The sequence below is a fragment of the Macaca fascicularis genome, chromosome 9 (genome assembly GCF_037993035.2).
Source record: "Macaca fascicularis isolate 582-1 chromosome 9, T2T-MFA8v1.1".
NCBI lineage: Eukaryota > Metazoa > Chordata > Mammalia > Primates > Cercopithecidae > Macaca > Macaca fascicularis.
The window spans coordinates 75,700,368-75,722,885 of record NC_088383.1 but is presented as its reverse complement, the minus strand read 5'-3'; the positions used below and the strand labels follow the sequence as shown (position 1 = coordinate 75,722,885).

Below are 22,518 nucleotides of genomic sequence, written 5' to 3'. Positions count from 1 at the left end.
AGCTCCAGCTCTTCTTGGGGCTGCCCATGCTAGGGACGCCAGCCGGGCTGGGGCTCAGGGCAACTGCTTTACAAACAATTGAGATAAAATTCACCATTTTAACCATTTTGAGGCATACGATTCGCTGGGTTTTTAAAACTATATTCACAATGCTGTGCAGCCATCACTTCCATCTAATTCCAGAACATTCCCATCCATTAGTTGTAGTTGCTCCTGTTTCCCCACCGTCCAATGCCCCCTGGCAACCACTAATCTACTTTCTATCTTTCTAAATAAGATATCTATCTTTCTAAATAGGATTTGCCTATTCAGGATGTTTCATAGGATGAAATCATACAGTATGTGCCTTTCGTGCCTGGCTTCTTTCACTCAGCGTGTTTTTAAGGCTCATCCATGGGATCGCCTGTCTTGATGCTTCTCTCCTCTTTATGGTGGAACTCCCGTCCAGCGTACGGACATGCCACATTTATCATTCATCTGGTGGACACTGGAGTTGTTTCTATCTTTTGGCTACTATGAAATGCTGCTGTGAACATTCGTGTCAAGTTTTTATGTGAACATACGTTTTCAATTCTCTTGAGTACATACTTAGCAGTGGAATTACTGGGTCACATGGCACCTCTAGGTTTAACTGTCAACTGTATTTTCAAAGCAGCTGCACCATTTTCCATTGGCCTGGGGCTTCTTGGGTGGCTCATGGCAGCTTCCCAGTGGCTGGCGGGCCCTGCTCTGCCCTGAGGGTTGTCTGCTCCTGTCATCCTGAAGGATGAGGGACCCACAGAAGAGGGTGCGGCTGGAGCCCCCCACAGCATCCAAGGCTAATGCTGGCTGCTCCTCCCTAATTCCCCAGAAAGTCTGCAGAGAGAGAATTATGGCTGTGCCCTGATAGAGTGTGGTCATGGCTGGGGGAGGCCTGAGTTTACTTTCTGGACTGTTGTCATGAAGCTGCTGTGTGACCTAGGGTGAGTGGGGTAACCTCTCCAGCCTTCCTGTGACATGCCTGGCAGGGAGGGCTGTGAGAGGTCAAGTGCGGCATTCCACTGGCAGGGCTTACACTTCTGGGCACAGCCCATGTGTTGAGGGTGACTGTTATTTATTCTCCTGCTCCATGGACAGAGCCTTGTGCCTTCCCCTCCTCTGCCAGGGGCGGCCCTCCTCTCTCCCAGGAGTTTGGTGATGGGCTGCTGCGCTTGCCATTGGCTCAGACACCAGGGCCACAAGAAACTGCCTGCAGTGTGAGCTCAGAGCAGCGCCAGCCTCAAGGGTAAGTGAGGATGAAACCCACCCGAGCCCTGCTCACCAGGCTGTGCGTCCACCCAGAGGGCTTTCCCTGCCAGGCCAGTAGCCACACATTTTTCCAGCTCTTAAGTCTAGGGCTTTGTTCCTTTGCACTATAGCACCACTCAGCAAAGAGGAGATAAAAACAAACGGTAGCACCGAGCCCTGTGTGTTCCCTGTTACCCATCCTCAGATCCCCGTTACCTGAGAACCTGTGTGGGTAGCAGCGTAGAGGTGGCTCAGGTCTCTGCAGAGGTTCCCGCGGATGCATCCATGTGCGTCACCCACGTGTGGACGGGGTCTGCACACACTCGGTCCCGTGTGTAACATAAATAATCACAATGGACTGGGCAGGGACAGGGTCCTCTGCCCTCTGTGCTGAAGTGGGTTTTCTCCTGCTCTCTGTTCAGCCCCAGCTTCAGTGTCCCCTCCTCAGGAAGCCTCCCCCAACAGGTCTGGATCTCCAGGGGGCGCCTTCTCTGATCAGTCCTATGGTAGCCTTTGATATTCTTGTATTGTTACAATCCAATTTCTTATTTGTCCCCTCTGCTGGGCAGTGGGCTCAAGGGCAGAGGCTACCCCTTGTCCATCCATTGACTAGTGCGGGGCCCCTCCTGCTACCACAGCCCTGATACATGCTGGGGATAGCATGGTGGCCTCTTTACATCCTCAGTCCCAGCCTCCTATCTGGGGAGCTCTCAAATACCTGTGGATAAATTAAGGTTCTTAGAAATTAATGGTACGAGTATCAAAACTTCAGAGTGAGATGGGGGGAAGTCATTAAGAGTTAAGGCTCTGGAGCCTTCTTGAGAGACCCCAGCCTCCTGTCCTGCCTTCTTAGCTTTCCCTGCGACATCTCCACGTACCCTCACTCCACCGCCCCGGCAGAGTTTATCTTCATTCAGGCTATAGCATAGATGACTGACAGCGCTCAAGCTGTTACCCTTGTACATGGCGGCATCGATGGTAATGTTTCAAAGCATGGGCTTTTGATTCAGACAGACCCACATGAGAAGCTACTTAACATCTTTGAACTTCAATGTGTTCACCAGTGTAATAGGCACAACAATCTGGTAGAGTTGTTGTAAAGATTAGATTAGATTGGTTTGCGTTAGATTAGATTAGAGGTCAGTAAAGGTAAGGCCCAGGGCCAGGTACAGCCTGGCAGCTGTCTTGTAGAGGAGGTTGGATTGGAACACAGACACACTCACAGTCTCATCTGCGGCTGATTTTGTGCTTCAGTGTCAGAATCGAATGGTTGTGACCGAGAATGAATGACCCACAGAGCCTAAAATATTTATCTGGCCCTTTACAGAAAAAGTTTAGTAACTCTTGGATTATATAATACAAGTTAATAAATGCTATTTTGCTTTTAGCCAAAAGGGCAAAGCAGCGATGGTGAAATTTGGGGTCCCTGACAGTTCCTGGGTGGGATTGGAGAGGCTCAGGGCTCATAGGAGTATCCGAGAGTTCCTCAGATGCCCTGTGAGGCCACAGTAGCCCCATGACTTTTTTCCTTTATGGAGATATTGCCAACTTTGATTTTTACAGCAACGTTGTGGGTTAGAGATAAAGGGTGGTTCATCCTCATGTTATAGGAGAGGCGATGGAGGCCAGAGAAGCGAGGGATGGGGCCTGGGATGCCCAGAGAGATAGGATGAGTGGCTCCTGGAACCCAGGCGTTCTGCTCTGGGTCAGTTCTCCCCACTCTGCTACTCATTGCTTCAAAGACTTAGCCATGGCCTCGTAGCAGGAAAATGGTTCTTGCCCATGAGTTGACCTGGTATAGAACAATGCCTCATACTACTTTACTTACAGAGGCAGGGAAAAGGGTGCCCGTGATGGAGCCAGAGGTAGTGGGGGGTGATGTCACAGTGACAGCCTCTCCTGTGGGTTGGACCTCACTCTCTTCCTGTCTTGGTTCCAGCCTTTGGCCTGGGAGACCTTCCCAACCTGCTGGGCCTGGTAGGGGACCAGCTGGGCGACACAGAGCGGAAGCGGCGGCATGCCAAGCCAGGCAGCTACAGCATCGAGGTGCTGCTGGTGGTGGATGACTCGGTGGTTCGCTTCCATGGCAAGGAGCATGTGCAGAACTACGTCCTCACCCTCATGAATATTGTGAGTGTCCACGTGTCCTGGGACTCGAGGGGAGTGGGGTGGGGTGGGCCCCAGTGCTGATCCAAATGGAAGTTTCTGGGGCCTGGTATTTTTCAGGTGAACTTGGGTGAGTCATTGCTTACTCCTTAGCCCAGCAGGCACGCCCTTGGCAGCCAGGTTCGACGGTATAATGAGCCTGAATTGGCCTGATCCCAGCTGTACATACCTGGGCTGAGGTGACCCACCTGGCCTCCTGCCTGTGGACAGTGGGTTCTGGGCTTGGACACGTTCAGAGTCTGGCTCAGGCGTGGCCTGGAGCCTTGCTTGTGTTGGAGTTGAAGGGACTTCCCTGGGACTCATCATCTGGAAAAAATGCCCAACCCCAGGCTGGGGAGACTGGCCAAGGAGCTGTCAATCTGTAAAGTGGGTCCTGAGGCCGTGACACGGGCCTTGGGTGTGCGCAGACAGGCAAGGACAATCGGGGATGTGGGCAGATTCTAAGACCATGGTGAAGCAGAGAGCCCGTGCCCTCAGCTGCTGCCTGCACTTGTCCTGCAGAGATACAGGACTCTCGTCACAGAAAACCTAGTTTTTCAAGAAAAATCAGAAATGTAGTTATTTTTAAAAGTGTTTAAAAATTTTATTATGGAAAATTTTAATCCAGATATTTAAGTGAACATTTCCAGTTTTTAAATGTTAAAAGAGAAACCCACTGTGGATGCCAAACAAAACACACTGTAGGCCACAGGTAGCCCCGAGTGAGCATCCCTGGGCTAAAGGGGCAGAGACAATGAAGAGCAAGAGGGAAAGGGGGGTGAAAGCATGGGGCCTTTGTCAGGGTGCCTGTGGCTGTGTGGTTCTGGGAAAAGATGGGGACCTGTCTGGGTGAAGTGAGACCCAAGGTAGAAATAGTGCAGTCAGGGGTCAGATGCTGGGGATGGGGGCCGGACCCTCAGCCCTTCCCTGTGAAGTGCAGTACCGGAGGCAGGTGACCCACTGGGAAAGACCCCAGCTCAGCATAGGATGCTGTGCAGTCCAGGCGGGGAGAAGGTGGGCAGCAGTGTACAAGGGAAAATGCCACATCAACAGGAGGCAGCGGGGCAGGTGCCCTTCACCTCTGAGCCTCTGCAAGGTGACCAGGTTAATGGCTCATCATAAACATTCATCTGGAATACCAGAGCTAAGAAAGAAGATATGTACGTGGTGGGTCCCGAAGAATCTGAGCGAGGCCTCTTTTGAAGGCCAAAGCTTCCAGCCCCTGCATGGGCCCTCACTGGCCTTGATGTTAGGGCCCTGTGCCCCTAGGCCTGTTTGGAGAGGATAAAGAGGTTGGCTAGTTGCATGATCATCCAGACCGACAGATGACTGCAGTATGCCAGGGCTGGGATAGAGTCGCCTTATCCTCAGTCTAACATGGGCAGTGCTGACAGGCTGTGAGGGGTGTGCAATTGATTGTGCTACTGCACTAAGAGGAATATTAGTGAGTCCACCAAGAGCACACAGTCTGACTCGGCCCCTTCCTGTCTTTGTGACTTTGGGGGCGAGTTAAGAACCTTCTGGAGTATCTCCTTCTGCGCTTTGCAAGCAGCATTAACAGTACTTACTACCAGAGGTTTTGGGGAGGATAAAACGAGTGCACGGCATAGAGCATGGCCATGCAGAGCATATGCTGTCGGTGGGCGGTGGTTGGTGATAATACTGTGACCTTCATAAAGTGACTGGTCATGCATTTCTGGGAATGGAACAGTTGATGGGGAGAAATGTCAATCCCACGTCATGTCAGTCCCCCTGGAAACATTGGTAGGGCGTTGCCTGGGTCCATAATCTGGCTGCCCCTTTGATGAGGTGGTCACTAGAGGGACAGCCCCTTAATGTCTCTGTGACCTTGGGCAGGGAACCTGTGTTGCTCATCATAGGATGCAAGTGATGAAAACCAACTCAATCTAGATTAAGACAAACGTGGTAATTTCTTGGCTCATGGGTCAGACTGGGGGAGGGACAGGTTGGAGCTGGTTGTGAGAGTAATTGGAACTCGAGGAAGTTTTCAGGCTCGCTTCTCTCTCTGTGACATCCTGATTCTCTCTGACCAACTTCTCTACCAGACATTCTGGCCGCTGACAAGACAACGCTGACTCCTATCCCCATCCATGGCTGGAGACAAAAGGAGTTTCCCCTGTGGTTGCCAGGCAAAAATCTCCCAGGGCAGGACTCTGATTGGCCTAACCTGGGTCACATGCCACTCTTTGAAGAGCATCAGTGCTCCAAGGCTGGAGAGGGGTTAGACACAGCCATGGCCGCTGGAGAAATTGTTCTGAGCTGTCCTGGCACCCCAGTTTGTGTCTGCTACAGTTTAGCCCCTTAGAGCCTCTGCTTTTTCATAATAGTGTCTGCTCTTGGGTTTGTGAAGATTTAGTATCCAGGGTATCTAGCACATGCCTCACACATAGTGGGTACTCAAGTAATGTTTTCTGTCATTATTATTGTTACATTGTTTGTTTTTGCGTGTATAAGTTGTTCCTCACCTGAGTTTGGGAAGGTGAGTTCCTTAAAGGCGGGGCTTTGTCTTTTTAGGAATCCCAACAGCACACACAGCACAGGGTCTGAGACCTGAGAGGTGATTGGTAAACGTGGAGGTGAATGGCATCTATGAGAAAAGCAGGGGGCTGGCACCCATTGAGATGGTAGCAGCAGAGAGCAGCAGAGTTCTCTCTGCAATGTCAACATCAACAAAAGAACAGGAGCAGAGATCAGTTCCAATTACAGGAGCCCAGGGAGCAGGTGGGGGGCTAGAAAGTCTGTCCCTGGTCACCTCTGTGTATGGACACTTCTTCCATCCCCGGAGCTTAGTGTGTGGTTTTGGACAGAAAGAGCAAAGGCTACCACATGGAGTTGTTTGAGAATGAGAGGGGAGGGAGAGGATGCCTGTGAATCTGAACACACCCACCATCCTGGAACACTCGACCACCCACCCAGTGTCCACAAATCACAGGCCCAGCCTGAGGCCACAGCTGGGGACCGACCCCATTAGTGGGAGGCCATGCTGAGAGCCAGGTTTGGCTCCTGGAGCCAGCAGGTGGGGGACAAGAGGAAGGGCAGGAAAGGGGAAAGGGGCAGGGGAGACCTCAGGATGCCCAAGAGTGGTAGGAGCCTGGGTCCTACTGCCCAAAGCTGGGGCTGAACACCCCAGGACTGTAAGCCAGGCCCTACTGCAGCCCCAGAATCCTTCACTTTGTTAAAAGATAGTTTTCAGGAAAAGGTAAACTCATGACTCTCATAGAGAAATAAAAGGGAACATGTGTTAAAGATTTGACTCTACTCATTAATGAGGGAACCAGGCAGATGTTATAACTCATTCAAAAGAGAACCCAAGGACAGAAACATTCTAGATTAGGAATTTTACAATGAATGTGCAAAAGGAGACAAAATTAGTGTTGTGTAGGGTGGGAGGGAAGGCTGTTTAGCCTCTGCCAGAGAAGATGGAACCGCCTGCGTGCAGACAGGAAAGTTGCGTTGCTCTTAGTGACCCATGGTGCTCTCTGCTGTGAGGGCGCTTTCTCTGCGTCTGATTCCGATAAGGGGGAAAGGTGCGCTGCGGCAGTGCCTGCCTTCCACTGAAGTACAAGTTTTTATTCTGTGGTTTGGGGCCTGACCAGGTGTGAGGAGTCTGATGACTCGCCCTACTTAAAAACCTCTGCCCCCATTCCTGGAACCAGCGGAGCGGCAGCATCTCCCAGGCCACAGCCCTGGATTGGACTGGGTTACAGCCCTCACAGCAGTGTGGTGGGATTCTGCCTCTTCCACAGCTCTGTTCTGCCACCTACTCCTCATCCAGGATTCTGGCTGGGGTTAGGAGAGTGAGAGTGCTTGGGGCAGTGGCGGGGGTGAGTTGTCTGGGGGGGACCACAAAGCAGTCTTGGGTGATCTGCTCCATTCTTTCTCTCATCTTTCAGAGAAACTCTTTCAGAGGTACCCGGGGGGACCTCCACGAATTCTGTTGCTCGGCTCCTTAACTCTTGGTTGGACTGAGGTGTCGGCAGGTTCTGGAGGGTGGATCAGGTTTGCTAGAGCCCTGCTCCCCAGTTGGCTTGACTGCCAGCTTCAGCTGACATCCATTCATTTGTTCGGAGCTGGGTGCTGTGCTACCTCTGTGCGCCCTCCGTGGGGCTAGGTATTGGGTGGGGTGGGGTGGGAGTCAGGGTTCTTGTGGTTACAGGTGACAGACCCAGCTCACACTAGCTGAAACCAAAGAGGGTTCTATTGGCTGGGAGCTGCTGATGTGCCCACAGGTAGAAGCTGCGGGGCAGGAGCCCCAGGGACCACAGGACGAGGGCTTCAGGCTCCTTAGGGCACGGTCTCCTACTCTGCTGGCCCGTGCTTGTCAGAGGAGCCCAGCAGCAGATGGGCTTTCTCCCCATGATGGGAAATGGGAACACCCCAGGTGCTCACACTTAGGACCCAAATGCCAGAAGGCTCTTTCTTGCCCTCCTAGGGAAGACTGACTAGGGTGGGACATGTGGCTATCGCTGTACTAATTGCTGTGTCTAGAAGGTTGGTTTGGGTCTGCTGGGCCACAGCTTGCCGCTGTGTATGGGGGTGAGGTGCAGCAGGACCTGTGCCCAGAAAGCAAGCAGCACAGCAGGCAGACAGGAAGAATGGCTTCCACAGTGGGGAGCACAAAAGGAAGAGAAAACACAGTCCCTGTCCTCTGAGCTTATACTGCTGTGTGTCCGCAGACCACTGCAAAAGATCTAATTGCAAGCCGGGTGCCATGACTCACACCTATAATCCCAGCACTTTGGGAGTCCAAGACAGGAGGATTGCTTGAGGGCAGGAGTTCAAGACCAGCCTGGGCATAGCAAGTCTCCATTTCTATAAAAAATTTAAAAAATTAGCCAGGCAAGGTGGTGCACAACTGTAGTCCCAGCTACTCAGGAGGTTGAGGTGGGAGGATGGCTGGAGCCCAGGAGGTCAAGGCTACAGTGAGCTGTGATTGTGCCACTGCACTCCACCCTGCCAACAGAGTAAGACCCTGTCACTAGAATTAAAAAAAAAAAAAAAAAAAAGAATATCATTGTAGAAATTATTAGCATTGTTTTTGAGCAACCACTGGGAGGGAGCCAGACTCTTTGTAGACTCTACCTCATTTACATAAGTCTCCCCATAACCCTACGAGAGGTCTGAGTAGCCTCCATGTCCTTACATAGAAACTGGGGTACAGAGACAGGCTGTAACTTGCTAGTCTCCCATCTGGTAGGCCGCGGGGCTGGGATCTGAGCACCGCTGTGTCCACTCCAGAGCTCAGACTCTTCCCCAGGCCTGGTGCCAGCTGGTGCTGTCCGTGGCTGGTGATCCAGCTGTTATGGCAGAAAAGCGTTTCCCTACACTCTTATGTTCAGTTCTGGAGGGCTTGTGAGTTAAACTGAAAGAGACAGACTGGCAGGAGAAAAGAGTTGATTTGCCAGTTCCTTGTATATAAGGTTACTCTATGATGAGTACCTCAAAGGGGTGGTGAAAACTGAGAGCTTGGCCAGGTGCAGTGGCTCATGCATGTAATCCCAGCACTTTGGGAGGCTGAGGCAGGCGGATCACCTAAGGTCAGGAGTTTGAGACCAGCCTGGCCAACATGTCAAAACCCCCTCTCTACTAAAAATACAAAAATTAGCTGGGTGTGGTGGTGTGTGCCTATAGTTCCAGCTGCTCAGGAGGCTGAGACAGGAGAATTGCTTGAACCCGGGAGGCGGAGGTTGCGGTGAGCCGAGATCGGGCCATTGCACTCCAGCCTGGACCACAGAGGGAGACTGCAGTCTCAAAAAAAAAAAAAAAAAAGAAAGAAAAGAAAGAAACAAACAAAACCTGGGGCTTATATTCTTAGCTTAATAGGGAGAGAAAGGGAGAAGGGAGAAAGGTTTCTTTAGGAAAGACAGGTGGGTCTTTAGGAGAACAGACGGGAGATGAAGTCTGTGATGTTTACTTAAGCCGGGTCAAGTGGTATTTCTGTCTTTATGACCATGAAATTCCCTTAAGGGGATTTCCAACAACCTCTTTCCCAGATGCTGCTGCTTTTAAGGGAAGCTGAGAGGGCTTCTTTCTGCATCTGTTGGCTTTCAGATGTCTTCAGCTTACACTGATCTGTATCCTAACGCTGGGGTTCCAAATGGGCCCTCACACAGGCTGGGAAAAGGACCCCCGGAGACGGAGTGCTTGCATGCACGTATGTCCTGAAGGGGCCGTGACCTGTGCCAGCTCCTACGGTCTCTGCTTGGTGAGGGGCTCCACATGCGTGGCTTCTGGGCACTGTGTGCCCTCAGCAAGGCCCCTCCCAGACCCACTGGGTGGCCTGGTCTGAGCCCCTGATAAGGGTTCTAAGAGAGTCAGCTCAAATGACGGGGGTGAGGGTGGAGGGGATGCTCTTTGGGGCTATGAGAAAAACAATGAAACCCACCTCTGAGGTGGAGAGCTGAAGGCAGTGAAGTTTGGAAGGTAGTGGGGAGAGTAGACGGGAACTTGTTCCCCAGGCAGAATTTAGGAGTTTCCCTCGGAAACCGGAAGAGGTCTTTTGATGGGCTATAAGTCGAGACGTTTCTTTCCATCGAGCAAAGTGTACTTTTGAAACTTGGCATTCCAGGGCTGGCCTGGCCTGAAACGTGGTGCATTCAGAAGGGGCTGGGAAGCCCTCCAATCTGGAGCTATGAGACCACGTGGATGGTGGCAGAAGCGGGTGGGAAGTTCTCTCTGAGCCCTTGATGTTCATGATGTGGAGGCCAGCTGCCTACCTATCCTCCTTCCCTGGTGTTCCCCCGATGTCCCCAGGACTTTACTGTTGGAGGAAGGGAGGTTCAGTGACCCATTCTAATCTTCTTGGCCAAATTAACACGTTCTGACTTTTGACCCTTGACCTCTGACTCATGCATGACTCAAAGCTGTGGCCGGGGAACTTTGTCAGCTTCCACTGAAGACGGGGCCACGAGCGGGCCACGAGGGCCTGCCTTGGAGACTGCTGTTTGGATAGTCTTGTTCCTACCTTCCCTCTCCCCACAACCTGTCAGAAGGTGGGTGAGGAGAGTAATGATCTTCTCAGAAGTTCTGGAAGGCCGTTAGAGGCTGGGTCTTCTGCTCACTGCTGGGTTGCCCTGTGAATGTGGGAACAGACAGGGCCTGGGATGGGTGAGGGGCACAGTTGAGGCAGAGCTTCCTCTGAGGGGAGCCCAGTTCCTCTTGGGGAGAGAGGCTCACAGCATTGAGATGGACTGTGGCTTAAAGGAGCCGTGACGGTGCAAACCTGCTGCTGCCATCACGGGTATGTGGGCGGTATGGGGTTCAGGCTTCCCCTGAACAGGTGCAGAGGACAGACAGCCAAACTTCCCAGCAAGGGAAGGTGAGCAGATGGGGACCGACAGTCTGCCTCCCTGGGGACCAGCAGCTCATCCTGTCCATTGTGTGGGAGCTTTTATTCGGCTAGGATGCTTGATGCTTGAATACCCTTAGGGGATTTCCATGGGGCCAGTAATAACAGCTTGCCTTTGCATTCCCCTTGGAGCACCTGTCTGCTGTGACCATTTCTGATCCTGATTTCCGGGGCCAGGTCTGGCCCGGCGGGACCAGAGAGAGGAGATCTAGTTCCTGGGATGGATAGTCCCATTGTGCTCTTAACCCAGGGAGGAGGGGGCAGAAGCCATTAGTGAAGCACCCAAAGTTATCTGACGAGGCCCTGGGCACTGCTGTCAGCGGCAGCTGGAGGGACAGTCCGGGTGGCCCTGCCTTCCATGTGTCTTTTGCATTGACCTGGGGAGATGCTGTGGATATTCCTGCAGCTTCAGATGATGTGACCAGGCTCCCCCCTCAACCTTTCCGCACACGCTGCTGGGTGCTGTCATTCTCTGTGCCTGTTTCCCCATCTATACTGGGTCATCTTCCTTAAGACTTCTTCAAATCTCAGGACTAGAGAACCATTGGAGTACTTTGAAGCATAAAGGGGTAGTTGTTCTCAGCATTTAGTGAGCACCGGTTGTGTGCCTTGTATCACAGACAGAGGCTCCCGTCCTAGAAGTTTTGGTCTGACTGCAAAAACAAGCCTTAGTCCTGTGGAATAATCAGGGAACCATGGAGAATGGTACCAGTACCAAGGAGCTTAGAGGGGATACTGTCCCTGTGGGGTTGTAGAGAGAGGAGGGGTGTCTACAGGGGCTCATTGCTGAGCCTGCCTTGAGGGAGAGGGCAATTCGGAGAGAGGAGGGCATGCAGATAGGGTGGCAGATAGCACAGCAGGGTTGTGGGGGCAGGGTTGATGAAGGAGACCCAGGTGTGTGGTGACAGGTGACAGAAGCCTGCAGAGACCTCCCTGGCACCCAGGTGTGGCGGGATAACTGGGGAGGCAGCAGCGTGGACTGTGGCGTAAAGAAGAGGCATGAGAACAGCTCCCCATGGTGGCATCCAAGGTGGATCTGCCCATTCCCAGGGCCCTCTCCTGGCCCAGGGGTGATGGACCAGTTCTCTGGGGAGAGGACCCCTTTGGACATGGGGAGATGGGGGAACCTCCTAGGGCCTGGAGCTGGAGCACAGGGAGGGTGAGAAGAGAGACAGAGAGGCCCTTTCATCATTTCCTCCCAGCCAGGTTGTAGCCAGAAGCTTCCAGTCTCTGTTTCCTGTAGGAACCCTCTTGGCAGCCAACCTGTCTGGATGATAGGTGCCTGATCCACCTCCACCCCCTGCCCGGCTCCACCTGACTGACAATACATAGATGTTGGGGTGGTTGCCGGGACAACACTGGCTAGCAGCTCTGCCAATGGTAGGGTCCTACCAGCTCTGACCTGCCTCAGAGCCCGTTTCTGAGCCTGGGGCCTGCTCAGATGGACTGTGTAGAAGAGCTCGCTTCCCCTTTTAGACCTGGGAGGTTTTGGCGCAGTTGGCTGTCAGATCAGGGCCTTGGTGGCCTCAGCCTGGAAGGGTGGCATTTTGTTTACCCTTGACAAGCGTTACACATCCATCATAAAGGCTGGTTTGGAACACCACAAAAACTGCTTTCCTGCTGATGGAGAGTATGGCTTTGCCAGACATTCTCCTTCTGGGTAGATGAATCTCTAAGGAGCTTATTCTCCTTGACACTGGAAGCAGACAATCCTCTTCTTCCCTCTCTTTTTGGTCTTTTTCTCTTCTCTTATGTCTGTTCCCCAAAACTGCTTTTGCTAAAAGTAAAAAAACTCATTCACTGTAAAGCAGTAGTTCTTTTTAAAGTTTATTTTATTTATAATATTTAAAAGTTATTTTATTTTATTTTTTTGAGATGGAGTCTCACTCTGTTGCTGGAGTGCAGTGGTGCAATCTCGGCTGACTGCAACCTTCGTCTCCTGGGTTCAAGCAATTCTCCTGCCTCAGCCTCCCGAGTAGCTGGGATTACAGGCATGACACCACACCCAGGTAATTTTTGTATTTTTAGTAGTGATGGGGATTCGCTACGTTGGCCAGGCTGGTCCCGAACACCTGACCTCAAGTGATCTGCTCACCTCAGCCTCCCAAAGTGCTGGGATTACAGGTGTGAGCCAAGGTGCCCAGCCCTTTTTTTTTTTTCTTTTAAAGACAGGGTCTTGCTTTGTTACCCAGGCTGAAGCACAGTGGTGCAGTCATGGCTCACTGCAGCCTCAACCTACTGGGCTTAAGGGATCCTCCTGACTCAGCCTCCCAAGCACCACAGGTGCATGCCACCATGCTTGGCTAATTTTCTTTTTTTTTTTTTTTTTTTAATTTTTAGTAGAGACAGGGTCTTACTATATTACCCAGGCTGGTCTTGAACTCCTGGCCTCAAGCAATCCTCCTGCCTTGGCCTCCCAGAGTGCTAGGATTACAGCTGTGAGCCATGGCGCCCACCCAAGCAGTAGTTCTTAACCAGGGACATTTGGTAATATCTGGAGCTATTTTTTGATTGTCACAGCTAGAGGGGATGGGGTGCTACTGGCATCTAGTTGGTAGAGGCCAGGGATTCTGCTAAACATCTTAAAATGCACAGAACAGCTCCCCCAACTGAGCTCATCCACGTCAAATTGTCCACAGTGGCCAGATTGAGACCCCCTGACCTATGGTATTAGTTCCAATTGTCACACACAGGAATTTTCAAAGCAAACCCTCTGGGCAGAGAATGATGTGCATCACAGAAGGAGGAGTGCTGGGAATCTTGGTGCGAGAGATATGTGATGTGAGCACCCTTCCTGCGAAGAGAGTTTTATGGTTCACACAGCACTTTTGCTTTCATGGACAGCATCTCACTCCACACACACACACACACACACACACACACACACACACACACACACACTTTTTAGAGGTAGGGTCTTGCTTTGTCATCCAGGCTGGAGTGCAGTGGTGTGACCATGGCTCACTGTAGCCTCGACCTCCTGGACTCAAGTGATCCTCTTGCCTCAGCCTCCCAAGTAGCTACAGGCATGGCTGATTGTACCCAGCTAATTTTTAATTTAAAAATATAGATATATATAGACAGGGTCTCACTATGTTGCTTAGGATGGTTTTGAATTCCTGAGCTCAAACAGTCCTCCTGCCTCAGCCTCCCAAAGTGCTGGTATTATAGGCCTGAGCCATTGTGCCTGGCTGAAATAAGTTTTAAACTAATGGATGCTGTTGATCGAGCACATGCTGTGGGCCAGGCCTGGTTTCAAAGCCTTGACGTCTGTTTTTCCCTCTATCCTCCTGCCTCGGCAAGCTGTTTCCTCCACACCCACAGATGAGCAGAGTCAAGCTCCAAGAAGTAAGACCATGCATTGGTGAGAAGCAGCAGAGCTCAACCTTCCCAGGCCTCCACACTGCCTCTATTTACATACAGGCTGCCAGCCTGGGACGTCAAGGCTGCTGCGTTTCACAAATAGGTTGTGGGGGATAAATGCTGAGCACTGTGGGCTTGTGAAAGAGACTCTGTTGGGCTGGGTGGGTCCATCCCTGTGCACCCTGGAGCCACTCTGCACATGCAGCCTGGGCATGAGGTGGGCTGAGCAGCCGGATCTCTGGAGCACCACCCAGACCAGCCTGCAGGCTCCAGGGAGCTCCAGAGACAGCCACCCCTTTAAGAGGTGTGCCAATTAAAAGGCAGCTAAAAGTGCTCACTTGGAACCCACACCAGCCCTTTAAAATATAGGGCATGATCATGAGCTTAGCAGAGAGGGGAGATGGAGCAGCTGAGCCTGCAGCAACTGAGAAAGAAGTCAGGAGACTCAGCGCTCTCCTTCCACTCCCCTGAGAGCAGCCCCATCCTCCAGACCTCATTAAACACCTCCCTAGTGACCTCGGAGGCAGGTCCGTGGCATAAAATCATGGGGAATCTGACCGTCATGGAGTCTTAGATTTGATGAAATATGGTACACATGTGAACTTGTCTGTGTGTGCACACCTGAGCATGGCATCTTGGTGAGGTCTTAGTGTCCCAACCCGAGGTAAACCAGACCCAGCTCTGCCTACTGTGAGGGTCAGCCCTGGAGGGCTGGGGAAGGCAGAGAGCTCAGACCACAGGTAGTAGTATATTGCTGTTAAACATCCACATACATGCACATGTGTACACACATACAACACAGGTACCCACACACATGCACATGTGTATACACATATAATATGGGTACCCACACACATGCATATACCTGTACCATGTTTAATCACCCACATGTGTAACACAGGTGTGTTTGTATAGATACATGCACCCATGTGTACCACACCAAATTAGATGTGTGCACACAGACAAATTCACATGTGTACCATATTTCATCAAATCTAAGACCACACTGATGGTCAGATACCCCATTATTTTATGTCCTTAAGAACGAAAAAGTGTTACCAATGAAATTCTGTTCATCTCTTAGCACTGTAGACTTATTAGAAGAGAGCTTCTTTTTTTTTTTTTTGAGATGGAATCTTGCTCTGTCACCCAGGCTGGAGTGCAGTGGTGGGATCTCAGCTCACCACAACCTCTGCCTCCCAGGTTCAAGTGACTCTCCTGCCCTAGCCTCCTGAGGAGCTGGGATTATAGCTGCATGTCACCATGCCCGGCTAATTTTTCTATTTTTGGTAGAGACAGGGTTTCACCATGTTGGTCAGGGTGGTCTCAAACTCCTGACCTTGTGATCCGCCTGCCTCGGCTTCCCAAAGTGCTGGGATTACAGGTGTGAGCCACTGTACCCAGCTACAAGAGAGCTTTTAACCTCAGTTAGACTTAGGTCTTTATCATATGTTACTCTTTTTTTTTTTTTTTTTTTTGAGACGGAGTCTTGCTCTGTCGCCTAGGCTGGAGTGCAGTGGCGCGATCTCGGCTCACTGCAAGCTCCGCCTCCCAGTTTCACACCATTCTCTTGCCTCAGCCTCCCAAGTAGCTGGGACTACAGGTGCCTGCCACCATGCCAGGCTAATTTTTTTTTGTATTTGTAGAGAGATGGGGTTTCACCGTGTTAGCCAGGATGGTCTCAATCTCCTGACCTCGTGATCCACCTGCCTCGGCCTCTCAAAGTGCTGGGATTAAAGGCATGAGCCACCGCGCCTGGCCTATCATATGTTACTCTTGTATACACACAGATAAGGCAACATGAACAGGTGAGGAGTTCCCCTAACTTCTTCACATTCAGAGCAGTGCCCTTGCAGGTCATGTTCCGGCATCATCCTCAGTGTATGACGTTTCCATGCAGCATTGTCCTGCCTGCCATGGAGAGCAGGGGTGGTGCCACCTGAGGGCTCCACCGGCATCCCTGGATTTTCACAGAACCTACGGACAGCATCCTGTGGATTTGATGCTGGAGCCATATCAATTTTACTGCAAGGTGTCGATGGGACGTTTTCAGACAACACCCAGGATTCACATTCCTGCCTCTGATGGTTTGTTACCTGAAATGATGAGGGCTGTGGTTGTGAAGCCACCAGGAATGACAGAGGCTCTTGCTTGCACTGGCAGTGACAGTCACACCTGGGCTGCCTCCTGGCCAACAGTGATTGTAAACGTGAAAAAGAGGAGCCTGTTGGACTCAATGGGATGCAGCATGTGTCTCGGGGACGCTGGGGGCTGGAGCACGTGGTCTGCAGAGTCACCTTGTGCCTTGTTAGAAGGGCCAGGGTTGCGCGCCAAAGGGCTGGTCCAGGGCCTGAGACTCCATGTTGCTGTCGTCTCCTGAGGACTGAGAAAGGACAGGAGGGGTCATTGTGGCCGTTCCTCTGTCTTCAAGCAATGGTGCTCACATCTGCCCAGGTTCAGAGGCAGTAAGTGATCAGGGAAGGCGCATGAGCAGGTGAGGTTTTCTGAGGCCTGGGCTTGTCTTCTGACCATGATTGCTGTCCTCGGGCAAGCTTCTGCGTACCTTTGGGCCTGCCTGTATCCCTGAAAACAGGGATAGCATACCCTTCTCCTCAGAGGTCCTTGGAGAAACGTCTGACACTGGGACTAGGGCGGGGAATATGCAAGATGACCCCGGAGCATCTCCTAGAGCCAGAAAGTAACGAAGTGTTAAAACATAAACCCCAAATCCCCAAACCATGGGGGTGTGTTTACGGGACACAGGAGCCAACTCAAAGAGCTCTCAACCACCAAAGCTAGGACAATTTGAGCCACAAAACAAATCACAGAGAATTATAGCCCAAGGTGTAAAATAGATAAAAGTCCATACTGATAACATAAATGATGGAATAAATAAACAAAGAAGGGACAAATCACCCATGCAGAGTAATTCCAGTTTATTCACGTCCGTCTTCAAGGAGGTGGATTTTAACTCCTCACTCCCTAGATGTGGCCCGCACATAGTGACTTTCTTTAAAAGAATTCAGTCTGGAAATCAGGGAGCAGAGGGTAACTCTCAGTGAAGAAACCTGACAAACACTCCGTCAGCCGGGTGATGAAGGCCAACAGCAACAGTGATGAGTCGTGCTGATATCATGCATCCTTGGCATGGCCTGATGAGGATGCACCTTACCCCTGTGGGCTTCCTCCCCTGTAGCCCCCATCTAACCATGAGAAAACCATCAGACATACCCTAATTGAAGGACACAAAATACCTGCTCAGTGCTTCTTAAGACTTAAAGTCATCAAAAACCAGAAGGCGGGAGAACCTGTCACAGAGAAGAAACAGAGCAGAGGGGCTAAGGAGACAGGAAGATTAAATGGAATGTGACACCCTGGATGGGACCAGGACATTTGGGGGAAACTAGAAAAATCTGAATAAAATGTAGACTTTAGTTAATAACAGTATGTCAATATTGGTTCATTAACAGTGACAAACATACCATAGTAATGGAAGATGTTAACATTTGGAATAAATTGGGTGTGGGGAGTTTCTGTACTATCTTTGCAACTTGTAGCTGAATCTAAAGTTATTTTAAAATAAAGTTTATTTTTAGAATAATAGGAATTCCAGGCCGTTCACCATGAGGATTCAGTAAAGTGATGTGGGGAGGCGCTTGTGGGCTGTGCCAGCCATTAGTGGCGATGAGACCACACCATTCCGCTTCTGTTTGAGCGCGGGTGGGCTTAATACCCCCAGGGTCTTTTTCAGCACTGGCCTCCACCTCTCCCTGTTTAAGACCTGCCTGAGCCTGGCTGCCAAGCAGTGGGTGGACCTTTTACAGCCTTCTTGAGTTGTAAACTCTCCTCATTCTCTCTCCTGGGCCAGACAAAGCCCACCCCAGCCACCCTGCCACAGAAACTGGTTCTGGACAGCAGCTGAATGTAGTGGCTAAGGAAGGGGGCCTGAGAGTCACAAAGATCTGAGTTTAACTCTTGGCATTCTCACTTCTAGCTGCGTGGCCTTGGGCAAGTTACTTACCCTCTCTGAACCTTGGATGTCTTGCCTATGAGACGGGAATAATTCCTCTCTCCATAAGGTGGTTGTGAGGTTGTATGCCAAGCCCTCGGCACAGTGCCTGGCACACAGTAGGTGCTTGGGGAGTAGAGGTGCCTCCCTCCCTCTGATCCCAGTACCCTCTACCATCTTCTCTTGTGCTGCTTTTTCTCCCCTTGGCCAGAGAGAGTCCTGACCTTTGCTTGTTTTTCTGGTACATACCCAGTGGTTATCTCAGGTCAATATGTGGTACTGAATCCTAATGCAGGGGTCCTGGCAGAGGTGACTTTGAACTTGGCGCAGAGGTGAGAAGCAGAGAAGCTGGACACACTCTCTGTTCTGCCCTGTGAGTGTGCCTCATAGCCATCCTGCCTCATGCCCAACCATGGGAAGCGATCTGTGATCTCCCCTGAGCTAGCTCCCTGGCCTCACCTCTGGCTTTGGGAGGCAGCCATGGAGGGCCAAGGCAGACAGGGCCAGGCCCTGGGTGCACAGCCAGGCTGGAGGCTGTCAGCGAGCCGCCTGTGCGTGTTCCAGAGCAGCTGGGGTCCTGGCTGTGGTGCTATGTGTCACATGGTCTCTGCAGTTCTACCAGACACGGCAGCCTTGTCCAGCCACCTCCTTGGCCCATGCAAAGCCTCAGGCAGCTTGAGCCAAATCAAAGATGCTGAGGTCCCTACTCAAGGGCTGGGGATGGCAGGGGTGTGTGCAGATGAGCATACCAGGGCCCCAGAGGACTGGAACAGGGGACTTGGAATGGAAGGGCTAACTCCACCTTTTTTTAATGGGGGAGAAAGGGAATAAAATAAAAGCAGTTTATTTTTATCATCCTTATTTAGTATAAGAAAAGACCCAACTGTTTCTCATTGCCGAGCTCCTTTTCTATCACAGCCTCAAAACTCTTCACTTCTCCTTGTGCTTTAGGCTTCCTTTTTGGGATCATTTTCCGTCTTCCCTGACATTCCTTTAGTGGGGTCTGTGTAACAGTGTTTGTTTATCTAATAATGTCTTCATTTCACCATGGTCCTTAAAAGATGGTTTTGTGAGTTCAGGATTCTAGATTGATGGTTTCTTTATCTTGGTGCTTAGATGGTGCTAATTCAGGTTTTCCATTTGGTAAGTGATCTCTATTTTCTTTGACAGAGGTGTACTTCGAGGGAAGTCCATAAGAGACTGAGATCACTGTCTGTCCCCAGGAAGGGAGCAGACATGCTCAGTGAAACTTCCAGCAGGAGACTGAAGGCCAGCAGAGGACGTGGGTGGGAAGGCTGAACAGGGCTCCTGCCCCAGGGAACTTTCCAATGATGAAAAGCTCCCCGCTACTGGGCACATGTGAGCGCTGGCTGGGAAGAAATTCCCTGTCAGATGGAGGGGGATGGCTTAGCCTGTTTGGGCTGCTGTAACGAAATATCCTAAGTGAGTAGCATAGAAACAATAGAAATTTATTTCTCACAGTTCTGAAGGCTGGGAAGTCCAAGATCAGGACACCAGCAGATTTGGTGACTGGTGAGAGCCCACCCACTTTCTGGTTCATAGATGGTGCCTTCTCACTGTGTCCTCACATGGTAGAAGGAGTGAGGGGGTCTCTCAGGGGCTTCTTTTATAAGGACACTAATCCCATTCAGGAGGGCTCTGCCTTTATGACTTAATTACCCCCTAATGCCCTGTCTTCCAATACCATTCCCTTGGGAGTTGGATGTCAACATATGAATTTTGGGGCAACACCAACATTCAGACCAAAGCAGTTGACTTTAGTTATCTTGGTTGCCAGTGACCCTGGAGTTCTCTTGGTGGCTTCACGTGGCTCTTGCCTTCCTCTCCCCTGCTGCAAGCCTCTGCCCCTCTCCTTTTAAGGGCCCACAGCCTTCTTGGTCCAGGGATCATTCCAGCTCCTCCACTGAGACTTCCCTGAGCCCTCCTGCCCAGACACTGTTTCCCTTTTCTCTAGATCCTGGAGCCGGGTGGTGGGGGTGGGGGGCTTGTGCTGCAGACCTCAGAACACCAGACACCTGAAGCCCTTGGTTTCAAGTTGCTTCTTAGTGGTATCTCCAGATGGGCTGTCCCTTTCTGTTTACGTAGCATTTGCATCTAGGCCAGTTACCAGGGAGTGGGAGGTGGCATCAGGGGCCCTCACCCCACCTTCTGCCAGTGTTGGACAGTTGAGCTGTGATTCTATCTCCTGCTCAGAGAGGCAGCAGCCCCCTGCCCAGTCCCGCTGTAAGGACCTCTCAATGTCCTGAGCTGGAGATGGCAGCTATTGGAGCAAGGGTCATTGGAGGCTTTGATGAGTGGGTTTGGCCTGTTGAGTGAGGTACAGAAATGAGTAATATGGAAGGATCCTGGCAGCAATTCACATGGTCTGCCCTACAGGAGAGACACGTGGAGGAAGGCAGCAGCCCCGGGCATTTCCAGATGCCTAGAGGCCCAGCAGATGCCCCCGCTGAATGTCCCAGTGACTCCTTTCTTCTCCTGCTCCCGGGATAACCGATGGGTTTACATATGTATGCGTGGGGCACAGATGGGGCTGTGCAGAGCGTGCATTGCCTGTGATCCTGTCCTTAGTCTGCTTATAGTGCACTCAGGGAGGTCTGCGACACAGACCCACCCCAGCACAGAAGGAAGGCGGTGATCCAGTGTTGGAGGGGCTGGGAAGTAAGGATTACTTAAGGGTCACCCTACTGCAGATTCATGATCATCTCAGCAATCAGCAAAGACTCCTTAGTTTAGAATTCCACCAGGGAGCCTATGTGTGTGTGTGACTGATTGAGTGCCCCCCACTCCACCCTGAAGTCCCTCCTAGGATAAGTCTAGGGTGTGTGGATTGAGGAGGACATTGTCTCTATGCATGGGAGCACTTTACTCCCACTGGGGAGGGGAAGAGGTTGGGAAGGAAGCCCTGCTGCTCGCTGGACTATCGTCATTTCTTGTGATGGGCATTGGCATTGTTCCTTGTGGTGGGGTGTTGGCGGGGAGCTGCTTTCCCATAGCGGCTGCTGGTCTTTGGTCTTGCTACTCAATTGGATCCAGATATGGGTGCCAGGAAGGCCTGTGGCAGAAGCCTGACGCTGGCTGCTGTGAATTCCGTCCATTCATGAACTGGGGCAGCTGCCAGTTCTGGGCACTGCGGAAAGTGGCTTGGGACTGGGGATCGGTGATGCATGTAGCTTCTGCTGCCCACAGTTTGCCCACAAAGCGTACGTCTCCTGATCCCCTCCTGGCTCACCCCCTGCCATGGGACTCTCACGCCTGTATGGTTGGAAGTGCTATTCCTCTTCTCCATTTGGTGGACAATGGTTGCTTTGTGGGTTGTAGGTTGATCACTTTGCTTGTGAATGGAAAGGAATTGATGGCTGAAGGGCATGGGGAGATGGAAGTAGTGAGAGCAAGACTATGCAAGGAGCTCTGGTCCAGCTCCTAGGAAGCCATATGGGCAAGAGGCAGAGGCTGGGTTCCACTTCTGCCGGCATCGCATCCCTGACTGCGCCGGCAGCATTGCATCCCTGACTGGGCTGGTGGCATCGCATCCCTGACGGCGGCAGTGGCATTTTTTTGTAGAGACAGGGTCTCGCTATGTTGTCCAGGCTGGTTTCAAAGTCTTGGCCTCAAGTGATCCTCCTACCTTGGCCTCCTAAAGCACTAGGATTACAGTCATGAGCCACTGCGCCTATGCCCAGTCGAGATTAAGCTTTTAAATGTATTGAATAATGTTCTATGAAACAAGCAACATAGAAACAGTATATTCAGTATGATTCCAATTTTGTAAAATAAGATGCATGCATGTACACACGTGGCAGGATACAGGTTAACTGTGGTTATTATATATCTGTCTAATAGTAGTGTTGGTGATTTCATTTTCTTCTTTTTTTGTAGTTTTCAACTTTTATTTCTAGTTAAGGTGTTTTGTATTCATAAACAAGGTTATTTAAAACAAAAAAGCTGGAGTATCCAATGGGACCACTCGGGTGAGCTCCCTGTCCTTGGGGGTGGACAAGCAGAGGCCGAGAGTCCACCTCACGGACACTGTTCAGGAGCTTCCTGGCGGAGGAGTGCGAAGGGCTGGAGTCTTTGATGAGCTGCGCAGGACACTGCCCCACAGTCCCGGGCCTGTGAGAGAAAGGAATTGTCTAGAGCAGTGCTCCTCAAACTTGCCTGTGCCTGCCAGTCAGCTGGGGATCTTGTTCAATTGCAGATCCTTATTCAGGAGGCCTGGGGTGGGGCTCAAGGCTCTGCATTTCTCACAAGCTCCCAGGTGCTGCTGCTGCTCCAAGGCCCTGGAGTATGTCTCCTGGAGGAGTGTCCACTGCTGCCTCCCCAGGGCCAGGGCACTGTAGGGCAGACA

The 22,518-nt window shown here is 51.4% G+C and overlaps 1 protein-coding gene across 3 annotated transcripts in view; it reads left to right on the top strand.

The window, feature by feature from the left end:
• ADAMTS14 (ADAM metallopeptidase with thrombospondin type 1 motif 14) overlaps nt 1–22,518 on the top strand; it is an 88,314-nt gene that overhangs the window by 31,510 nt on the left and 34,286 nt on the right. For all 3 annotated transcript variants that reach the window (XR_012417833.1, XM_005565621.4, XM_005565620.4), the window contains exon 4: nt 3,206–3,396. Coding sequence is in view for 2 of the 3 variants with exons in the window: in XM_005565621.4 (XP_005565678.2) it covers nt 3,206–3,396 (191 nt within the window). In the remaining variant the exon portion in view is untranslated. The remainder of the gene's footprint in view (nt 1–3,205; nt 3,397–22,518) is intronic.